Source organism: Anopheles arabiensis, chromosome 2 (genome assembly GCF_016920715.1).
Source record: "Anopheles arabiensis isolate DONGOLA chromosome 2, AaraD3, whole genome shotgun sequence".
In the NCBI taxonomy this organism is placed as follows: Eukaryota; Metazoa; Arthropoda; class Insecta; order Diptera; family Culicidae; genus Anopheles; species Anopheles arabiensis.
In genome coordinates this window covers 76,951,469-76,963,081 of record NC_053517.1, presented here as the reverse complement: position 1 = coordinate 76,963,081, position 11,613 = coordinate 76,951,469, and the positions used below count along the sequence as shown (strand labels likewise).

The 11,613-nt window shown below is 48.0% G+C and overlaps 1 protein-coding gene across 1 annotated transcript; it reads left to right on the top strand.

Annotated features, from left to right (window-relative positions):
• The first annotated feature begins 586 nt into the window (after positions 1-586).
• LOC120897368 (aminopeptidase N) lies at positions 587-11,314 on the top strand. Its single transcript, XM_040302207.1, is given in 12 exon segments — positions 587-2,265; positions 4,616-4,714; positions 4,790-4,828; positions 4,911-5,099; positions 5,202-5,284; positions 5,445-5,626; positions 5,711-5,870; positions 5,872-5,892; positions 5,955-7,407; positions 8,842-8,984; positions 9,136-9,900; positions 9,968-11,314. Coding segments are annotated over 12 exon segments (3,402 nt in total). The 5' UTR covers positions 587-2,144; the 3' UTR covers positions 10,115-11,314.
• Positions 11,315-11,613: the final 299 nt, after the last annotated feature.

Sequence of the window (11,613 nt, the reverse complement as noted above, 5' to 3'; positions counted from 1 at the left end):
AAAAATACATTATCTTGATTAACAATACATCGGATACAAAATATTATAATGTTAATTTTTTTTATTCAGGATGATATAAATATTATGAAGAACAGTTAATCATTCGATTCACGTTCATTTCCACTCCCATTTCCACTACTATTTTATCGATATTTATTTTATCTCTAAATTGGAATAAAATTTATTCACTAATAAAGTTTTTTTAAAGAAACGGCTATGGTGACCAATAAGAATTAATAATGGAGCATAACATTAAAATTCCGCAACAAAAAACTTTTATTTAAATTTTATATCCTTAAGACGCAAACCTACTAGGCGCCTCCATCAAGTCACGCTTTCGATTCAAAAACACCTTCAAGGACGCGAATTTGAAGGTAAATCTGATTTTTACATACAAAAAAAAATCAGCACCACCAAAAACTCATTGGTCAAACTTGGAAGCAGCCCTGAACGAATCTTTCCAATCCCTCCGCCCTTACCGCACCCTCCCCATCCCCTTCCGTAGCTCAACAAATGATGGGCGCGTGCGCGTGGCGGGACGCCACATTTTGCCAATTCCAGTGCACGCTTCGTCCTTCAGGCGGCACGCGCGCTGCTTTCGCATTTTATTGATAAATCAATACACCAGGCCCCGGAACCGGAATGGCAGGCAGAAGGAGCGGAGAAGGTTCCACCGTCCAGCCGACGCTCCGTTAGTCAGTGCTCGCCGCGAAGCTCTGCTAAACGCAACACACACCAGCCACCAGCAAACGCCGTTCGTACAGCGCGCGCGGCGGCCTAGTGTGCCGTGCCGTGTTGAGACTCGTGTATACACGCTACCGAGGGCGCACCAGAGAAAAAAAATAAAAGAGCGATACGCGGACAGTCGGCTAGCTGGCCTGGCCCGGACACAACATCACGCAGCACGCCAACCGATTTTGGACCAATTTTACAGATGAAGTGAAAGTGCAGTTTGTTTGAAACTGAAGCGGAAAAGCAAAAGGTGAAGTTAAACAGCGCGTCTCGAAAGTGTAGTGCATGTGTGCATGTGTGCGTGTGTATTGTTTTAGCCCGAGTTCGAAGCGAAGCCCCGAGGAAAGGGACGAGAGCATGGTGGTGCCATCGGCGAGGGCCTGCTTTTCCCTCAAGCACAACGCGCACACATCCAAACGCGGCTATCATCGCCAGCATCTTCCAGCAGTGGCTCGAGAGGAAAGTGTGGTGAACTCATTCGTTCGGTCGCTTCATTCGCAGCAGTCAGCACGTTGAAGGACCACATAGCAGCGGAAGGAAAACGGAATAACAAACAACAACACACTCACACACATACAAAGGAATCCTCACTATACTTCTATACAACCACAGTACTTTTTACTGCTTACCATATCTAATACTCAACTTTTGGCTGTTTTGAGCGTGTTTTACCGCGAAGGGTGAAGGATATTCCCGTTTTACAACTTTACTTACGGAGGAGGAGGTTGCGACGTCCCTCTCGCTGCGACCTGCTGTGCTGTCCCTTCAGTATTATACATCTATATTACCGAATTTAGACCAACAAGCAAACACATCCCCCTCGGAAGCGTCACACAGTAGATATTTTGCTTCCGAGAACAAAACCCCGTCAAATGCATATCAGTAGGCAATATATTGTTTAAGAAGCGGTCGGAATAGATATATATCAGGAGGTGCAAGTTTTGGTGCTAAAAAGGGGTGATACAGTGAAGCAAACACACACAAACACAAACAGAGACCGGAGTAGTTTTATGATTCCAAAACACATCCCCATCACAAACCGTCGCCGTCGTGTGTTTATCAACAAGTGGAGGGTGTCCCAACGGTGGAGCCATTTGGAGCCGCGCACACACATTAGCATCGTGGTCGTCGCCGTCAGCCGTCGTGAATTCTATTATTTGCGGCTGTGGTAGAGCGGCTGTGTCTCTCTAGCTGTCCTGTTCCGTTCTTTCCGGTACCGGAGCTCGAATACCGCTGGTGTGGTATTGGTTTGATTTGGCGTTCCAAACACATTCCGCGGCGTTCCCGGGAACCATAACATATCATCGCGAGCGGGACGAACGCAGCCGACTAACCGCAGGTTTGAGCAGGGTCTAGCCAGAGCTTCGGCCAATCAGAGCAACAAGCCGCACAACAAGCCGGGAAGCTACACAATGAAGCGCAGAAATGACTACAAGGTGGCGATGGCCGAAAGCGTCGAGCTGGAACCGCTCGGCGGTATGGACAAGCTGTCCGAGACGGACAGCAAGAAGCGCAATGGCATCAATAAGTTCGGTAAGCATCCTTTTTTCAGTAATACATTCTGTTTCACTTTGTTAGTTAGTTTTGTTATTTTTTTGTGACATTAATTATCCTTTACCTCCATGCGCCATTGCCATTTGCGCTGGCAAATTAGTTCCAAGTGCCCTGGGTGCCATCATATTTATCGCACTTCCGGGTGGCAGCATAGAATCGGTGCCATTTCCTCATTATTTTCTTGTGTTGCTATTTTGCTATCACTTCTCTAGCCCCCGCTCCCCCTTCTTGGCCTCTCGCCACAAGCATCAAAGTTGGCTGTGTGATCCGTGATAGAACGCATATCGCGTCGCTGCCGTCACCAACACACCGACACATCGGCACGTTGTCCTTTGCTGTCTATAACACACACACACACACATATATACACAGATAGCCATTACAACTACACACACACAAAACACTCTCACCCTCTTGTGTTCGTGAGAGAGTTTGCCTAGCGGTGTGTGCGTGCGTGTGTGTGTGTGCGTGTAGCAAGATTTACTTAGGGACTAGAGGGACAAGCAATCCCCCACCCCGACCCCGACCCTTTACACCATTGTCACCGGACGGCGGTCCCGTGCCGTTCCCGTCGCCTCGTGCGCATGTCCAGTGGATGTTGTAGATGTGAGAAAAAGGTGAAAAAAATATTGACAGATTCCCATATCACAGCAAGGAGCGCAGCGCGAGCACCGTGTGTCCTCTGCACAAGCAACGAAAAGCGCGTTCACTCCAGTACCACACCGTTCCGTCCTTCTTATTTATACTGGCCCTTGGCGTGTGCGAGTCCGTCTGTGTCCCGACAAACCGCGTTGTGAATTGTGTGCTAAAGCAGTGGGTGAAAGCAGTGCTGTCCTACTGTCGTGCATCCTGGGTGCCTCGAGCCAAGCATTGTCCGTGTCCAGCGGCAGCAATTGCCGTTTGCTGTAGCAAAGAGAAAGGAAGCGGAACCGTCCGTCTTTCACCTTGCTCGTTGGGACGCGCGTGTGAACTGAGCCTCCCCTCCCGAACTCACGAACAACTGCAATGGCCGACCACCGATAAGACTTTTGCCGGATGATATTGCTACGGTGCATCCGTGCTGGTTGTAACATTTCGTAATATAAAAACTCCGCACAGCCACACACACACACTCTCGCATCAAATCAGCGGAAAAAGGCAATTTCCTAGCTGCACGCCATTTCCTTCCCATTCGCTCCGCGTGTTGCCGCCGCACACGATCTTGCATGCACTTGACGGTGCTGTGTTTGTGCTGAAAAAAAAACAAAACCTTGCAAGCGTAAGCAGGACAGGCGGAAAGCAGCCAGTTGTCCATCATCTAAGCAGGCTAGAGGCGAAAACACTGCCGCCACCGCACGCGCCATTACAGTTGCGCTGCACGCGTCCCCTCGTGCTTGGCTCGCGCTAGACGGCGGCTGTCACACTTTGTAACGCAAGCAGGATCTGCTTTTTCATCGTTGTTTTGCAATTGCTAGTACTGCTGTTGCTGTTGTGCTTTCGTGGAAAAGTAATTTGAAGCTGTGTGTTGCAGTGGTAGTCCACCCGCAAACCCGTGTCCCGTGCCCCGTCCAGTGGCAGTGGTTGCTTTGATTTAAGACATATACACATACACACACACACACACACTCGCCGCAAGCAAATGTGCTGCAAATGGCTGTCCAACTGCTGCACGCCTAACTGCCGCTGGTGATAACGTTTCGTTCGCGTCCCGCGCGCGCGCCCGCCAATCCTGTAACCCCAGCGTCCCCAGCCCAGCGCCACCCTGAGGGGTAGCTTTGTTTTAATTTTAAACCCTCCTCACCACCACCACCACCCCACCAACGCCCCCGCCAACACCGCCACTGCAGCGCCCCGTCCGCGACCCGCCACCATCGACGAGGCCGCCGTGTTGGCTGGTGAGCAAAGGAAGGGCGGCCCCGTCAAAGTATCGGTCGTTGGCAGTGGTGGCCCGAACAACAAACCGTGGCGCAGAGAACGCATCGGCATGACGGAGCCAGACTCTGACGACGATGCATTCCTTACAGGTACACATAGAGAGAGAGAGAGTGAAAGAGAAGGGGAGAGAAAGAGAGGGTCATACGGCGACGAATAGAAAATATTGTATATCTGGAAGCGTTTTTTTTTCTTCTTTTTTTACACTTATTTGTCTTTTTTGCTTATCTGCTTTTACTGTCTAGTTTTGTTATTTGTTTGTTAATTTCATCAACTTCTTCGGTGTTTATGTATCATATTTCATTGTTTTACTTGTTTCACCTATATTGTTTTATGTTCCATTGGTTTAATTTACATATTTTAAGCATTTATAAGATAACTAGATAATGTTTAACACATTTCTGTATTTCTTTTGTAGGTGGCGATAGCTCCTCGCGACCGGTTCGCGATGGAGTTGCCGTATGCTCACAGAAACGAGCACTGTTTGTGACGGCAATAGTCCTCGGAACATTGCTAGGTAATTTTAACAAATATATTTGTGTTTTTTATACTCAAATAACTCATATCACATATTTTTTCTATGACACTGCAGCAACGGCTCTAGTGATAGCATACGCGGGTCCACAGACAGGTAGGTCACATTAATCACAATCGAAAGCATAGCAATACCGTAATAATATCTTTATTTTCCACCACTTTATCTATTCAACTAGTTTGTCCGTGTGCTGGGAAGATACCACCCGGGTACGTCCCCGACGGATACAACAGCTCGGAACCGTTCCAGCCGATCGCCACCAACGGGCAGCCGTTCCCGTGGCTGCTGCCCACCTTACCGAACAATGTCAAACCGAACCGGTACATTCTCACCATACATCCCAACCTTACGACGCTCGACGTAAAAGGTAACCGATTTGGCCCGAACCAACCCAATTTTGCGTAAACCTTTTCCCGATTTAGACATGAACACATTTAATATTTTTCCCTCCATAATTTAACACCTCCAGGTCAGGTGTCGATAGAGCTGTACGTGGAAAAGGAGACGAACTTTGTGGTGCTGCACGCCCAGGATCTCAACATTACCGAGAAGGTACGCGTGTGTGTGTCTGTGTGTGAATATTGAATGACATTTTGCGCGATTGTAAAATCGGTGACCCTTTCCCGGTGAAGGGTCATACAAAATACATCGAGCTGTGTGTGAATTATTTGAGTTTAAAGAACCCTTTTTTCTTCCCTTCTACTCCCTCCAGGCGCTGGTTGGACCGAAAGGATTTGCGCTGAAAATTCTCCGCATGCTCGAGTACACGCCACGCCAGCAGCTGTACATTGAGACGCGCGAAAAGCTGCGGAAAAAGGCCAACTACACGCTCAGCATACGGTGGCACTCGAAAATGATACTCGACCAATTTGAGGGAGATTTCGACATGAAGAAGTAGGCTTTAGTTTCTTGCCCATTGGCGGAACAGTTTGATCATCATGCGAGTAATGTTTTGTCGTTTTCTTTTGCTTTTCCCAGGACATTGGCCGCTACGGTGCTGAAGCCGGGTAGCACCAGGAAAGCGTTCCCTTGCTTCGATGAGCCACACCTGCGAGCGGCGTTTAAGATATCACTCTTCCGCGATCGGTTCCACATCGGGCTGTCGAACTCCATCGTGCAAGACACGGACGATGTTGGATTTTTACATGGGCACTGGATTGGTAAGTGAATCGTTTTTAGAGCTCTTTGAACCGTTCCTTAACTGCCACACCACTATTTACAGCTGCGTGATGATTTTGCTGAAACGCCACCCCTACCGCCCGATTCGGTTTCGTGGGTCATCAGTGACTTTAGGCGAGAACTACTCGAACCATCGGCAAAGTATCAAAAGGTCAACGCAAGCGGCAACGGTGCATCAGCGGCAGGGGCGGGAAAAGTCCCACCCAGCACTGCTGGAGCGGGAAATGGCAAAAGCACCCCTTCGAAGGTTACCAAGACGGAGAAAAAACCATTCCGCAATCTGACCGCCGTTCTGCTGTCGAAGAATCTGTTCAAGCTCACCAACACCGCGCCGACGAAAGAACCTACCCAGATCGAAAACGACGTGACGATCAGTGCGGCCGAATCTGGGCCCGCAGTTGCGAAATCGAACGGCACCGTCCTGCCAGAGCACGATGCACTGTGGAACGGCGACACGGCGTTGATACGAACGGCGCCGGCCTATTCCTTCTACGCACCAGAAACACACATCGCAAAGGGCACTTTCATTCTGCACACCTCACGGGATATTTTGGAGTACCTTCAACAGTGGCTGTCGGTGGCTTACCCTCTGTCGAAGCTGGACTTTGTAGCACTTCCCTCGCTGCTGGACGATTTGTCCAGCTCGCTCGGCATCATCGTGTGCCGTACATCCTTCCTGAACGAACCGACGGCCATCTCGTCCAAGGAGTATCACATGTCGGTGGTGAAAATTTCCGAAGGCATCGTCAAGCAGTACTTCGGTGGGCTCATTTCCCCGAAAGCCTGGAAGCACAAATGGCTCTGGGAGGGTCTTATACGCTATTTGAGCCGCTTCCTGCTAGCCACCATTCAGCCGCTCTGGCCCATGAAGGAACTGTTCTTGATCGACACGCTAACCAAAGCGCTCGACATTGATGCGCTGCAGGGCTGGGAAAGCATCAGTGCCGGGGCGAGCGATTCCGGCGATAATGATCCGTTTTACGTGGACAAATCGGCCGCACTGCTTTCGATGCTACAGTCCGCCATCGGGGAGCGCAACTTTCGGCAGTGCTTGGGCAAGTTCTTGAAAACGTACCAGTTCCAGACGGCCGAACCGAGCGACCTGTGGGCGATCTGCGCGAAGCAGGTGAACAACAGCAAGTACGTGAGGGAGATGATGAACCAGTGGACCAACACGGCCGCCTTTCCGCTGCTAAATGTAACGATGAACGGGACCAGTCTCACCGTGAGACAGACGGGATTCCGGCCGGCCGAGTACCTGGCAATCTACGACGAGCCGATGGAGGAGATCGAGCGGGAAGGAGAGCAGGGCAGAAGCACTACCACCACGCCGGCCCCGGTGGATGCGACGGGCAAGAGTGGGTCCGGCGAGGCAGGCTCCAGATGGGTTTTTCCGATACACTACATCACGGATGTGCTCAACACGAACGAAACTGCGGCCGAGGCTGGGCACAAGGAGCAGCAGAGTTTAATCATCTGGCTGAACTCGAGCGAAGGTATGTTGGGCATTTAATAATTATATTACGCTCTTGTGACAAAGGTCATAATATGCTGAATATTTGAAAATAATTGTTGGAACTTAGAATTGTAATGTATATCCAATAAGTCTTACTTAGAATTGTAATGTATATCCAATAATTGCTTACAGCTAATTGCTCAAAATTTTTGGAAACAAAATATGTATCTCGCCCTGAATAATTAGTAGGTTCAAGGCCTCTAACAGTTTCAAAGTTCAAGAAACCTGATTTGAAATCCGTTATTTAGAAAATTCTAGCTTTGTTTCGTTCGAATGCGTGGGATTTTACTCGCAAAAGCAAGAATAAGGCTACTGTTTTTATACATTTGACTAATAAACTTGACTGGCTGGGGCTTGCAACGAGAAAACCGAACTCAAAACCCACCCAAGACGGGTTCGATAGTTACCCCCAATTCGACACTAGGCACAGGGGAGCACTGCGAATTCGATGGATGGATGAGGTGAAGGAAGTCCTGTTGGAGATCGAGTGCTAACATGGATGGAAAGCTGTAGCCAGGGAAAGAGTATCATGGAGAATTATTGTTAACCAAGCCATGTCACGACGACATGCTCTATTGTGAGCTAGCCAAAGACACAGAAAATTAACTGAAGTTTACGTAAAAAAAGCCTTTTTGAAAAGGGATATAAAAGAACATTATTTTGAGTTGAACAAACTTTCAGGCCTTTATCATATCATGCTATCGCTTAGTCAGTCCATACTTCGGAGAGACTGTCCCGATGGGTATCGATTACGTTCGTGCGCTTTTTTTGTTCTTTTGTAGGCTTCTAAATGGGCTGTTTGTCCTAATGGCTAGTAGCTGTTAACTAAGCAGTGGAGGATGTAGTTTGTGTTACCCATGTTCTTACTTGTGTTACCCATCAAACGATTTTCCGGGTTAAATAAGGTGGTGCTCAGGTATAACCGACCTCAATAGATGCTTTTGAACAATCTTATAATGATAACGATTACAATCTTATCCAAGTCTCTTTTCATCGAATGTCCACCGCTCCAAAATCATGAACCTTATAAACTATTCTTGGGGGTTCTCTTCATCTTCCCTGTAAAGTCGTTGCTCAGGCGCTTTTTGTTATGAGAATCACAAATTAATTTAAAACGATGTCAAATTTAATTTTCGACAAGGTGATAGCCGTACACATTTCACAAAGACAATTTATGTTGCCTATAAAAGAGGAAATCAATTTTAATTAATCTTTGAGTTGTAACTCTCTGTCTATGAATTGATAACGGGAACATCCGGCTGATTGTAATTCCAATTAGTGCCATTTCCCATTGTCAATCAATCAAATTTCCACGTTCAATCACGCTAATAATAGCTCTCAATGTTCACTATCTCCTCTCTCTCTCTCTTTCTCTCTCTCTCTCTCTTTCTCGGACGCTCATTTTAACCTCTAGTGATAATCACATTAAACCACACCGCACAATGGATAAAACTCAATCACGGTCAAACAGGATACTATCGTGTTCTATACGATGAAGCAAACTGGGCCAAACTTGTAGAGCAAATGCAAATCAACAATGCTGTATTTAGCACGCAAGTAAGGAAACGTTGCCCTTTTTTATCAGAATACCAACTTGGAACGAGTCGACAAGGAGCCAATTCGGCACAATTCAGAACATTAGAATTATGATAGTGGTACCTCTGATAGTAACAAGTATTCGTGTTCTTCCACCCCTCACCTTTTGCAGGATCGTGTTGGACTCGTTTCCGATATATTTACCCTCTGCCACGCTAATCTCATACCGTGCCACGCGGCAATGGAACTCATATCGTACTTCCCGAAGGAAAAGGAATGGGGCCCGATCGTGCTCGGCACGAGCCATCTCGAAAAGTGGCGCAAGATCCTGAAGTACTCCGAGTGCTACCTGGTGCTGGCCGAATACGTGCGTCAAAATTTGGCCAAATCGATACAGGTGCTGGGCTGGGATGATACCGGCGAGGATGAAACGAAGCTGCTGCGTCCCGTCTTAATGCTCAGTGCAGCACTGTGGGAGGAGTCGGAAACGATCAAGTTTGCCAAGGGCCTGGTGACCAACTTTACGACCCATTCGATACCGATACCACCGAACCTGCGCTCCGTCGCCTACATCGGTTCGGTCCTGTCCGGCGAGTTCCAGTACTGGCAGTTCTGCTGGGACCGCTACATGACCGTACGGCGCGAGAAGAGCTCCGTGCTCGAGGAGCGCATGGAGCTGCTGCGAGCGCTTGGCGTGACGAAGGACGCCTGGCTGCAGAACCGGCTGCTATCGCACGTCATCACGCTGCCCGTGTTTGAGATCGTGCAGGTGCTGGAAGCAATTGCCGGTACGCCTACCGGTGGCGCAATGGCGTGCCGGTTTCTGCAGGCCAAGTGGTTCGATTTCCAGTCCAAGCTGGGCCGTGGTACGGTTCAGTTTGCGCGCGTCATCTCCGCCATCACGCAGTACGGTTCGACCAAGTTCGACTACGATGAGGTATGTACGCCGCGTGGCGCATGTATGTAAGTCACATTTTCATTCAACGCCCATTTCCATTCCGCAGCTAAAATCACTGGTGGAACGGTTCGGGGACGGACCTGGCCTAAAGCTGCTTAACATGACGCTCAGCACGGTGGCCGCGAACGTCGAATGGGTGAGCCGATCGCAAGCATCCATATACAGCTGGATCGAGAGCAAATATCACTTTTGATTAAAGCGCCAAGCAATAGTGAAGCGGACGTAGACGTTTGTTCATCTTACAACAATCCAACAATTTTCATCGATGCGCAACTGTTCCGTTTCCTTTCTTCTTCTTCTATTTTTAAAACTGAGTTCGGTTTTTTTTGTAATGCCTGACTTTCAAGATGCGTAGAAAAGGGTGGAACCCGGCAGGAGGAGAGATGTAGCAAACCACACACACAAAAAAAACATACGGTAACAAAGATAGTGAAAACGAAGGACAATTTCTAGGACAAGCAAAAAGGGCGGCAAGAATGCATTTATCGTAGTACAATCTCAAGACTCCTTTTATAGATACCAAGAGGACGGCGCCTGCAGGAGGCGAAGTGTTCTTCAATCTTCCACTGTCTACGTTTTAGGTATATAGGTGTAAATATATATATTCTACAAACATATAAGTTACCAAAGAATGCAAAGAATAGTTTGTGTGATCGACAATTTATATCGTATATCTCGCCAGTAACTTAAGAAGAGAAGAAAATGAACAAGGAAAAAAACCATAGCGAAAGCAACCAAACCAAACCGAATAGACGAACCAGAATGGAAATCATGCATATAAAGGCCCCGCAGAACGATAGTGATGGGAAGAATGCACAAAGTGGCAGCAGATAGACGCCACCCTCCCATTTGGGGCGGAGGTGTGTTGGTTTTTTGTGCGTTTAGCTATATATATATATTAGGCTGTTTGGTGCTAAATACGCCCGCTCGGTGTGTATGTATGTGCATCCCGCATGCTAGGTAGTAGACCGTACGCACGCCCCTCTAGTCCACGTGCTGATCTTACCGCCGAATGGTGCGCGATCGGGACAAAGTTACCCCAAAAAGGAGTCGACGGGAAAGCGCGCGGGTACGGCTACTAGTTAAAACGATCCTTATATCAACAATCCTATGTTTGGTGTTCAGTGTGTGTGTATATGTCACGCCTGAATGTCACCCGTTTTGCAAACAGCAGCAGCAGCAGCAGCAGCAGTGATTTATGTTGAATATATGAATAATCAGTGTTCAGTATTGATTTAGTGCATCTCTCATCTTTCTATCTCTTTCTAATCTCTCTTCTCACTGAAATGTGTAATTTCCTTTGCAAGTCAGAACCAAAACTGGAACAGGCAAACACACGAAACATGCATACCATGGATACACAACGTAATTAAATGGTGTGAACATTACTAAACTTGTGTTGTTTGATTTTGTGCAATGATGACAGAATACAAAACGTTGAAAGTATATTGCGTGCTCATCCCTTACAACAGTATTAGCAGCGCAGTTTGTACGCGCAAACAAATGCTTCCTCAGACACACGGGTCCCCGAGGCGTCGACCGCAGTGCCGGACGAGCGGTGGTAAACGCACGGCCCGATTGCGTACAGTCTATTCCCGAGATACGCGGTTTGTGCGTTCCCGAGGAATCCGCGCAAGTCGTAATCGCGGATTTGATACGATTCGTGCAGAATATTCAGATATGTTTCGTTTG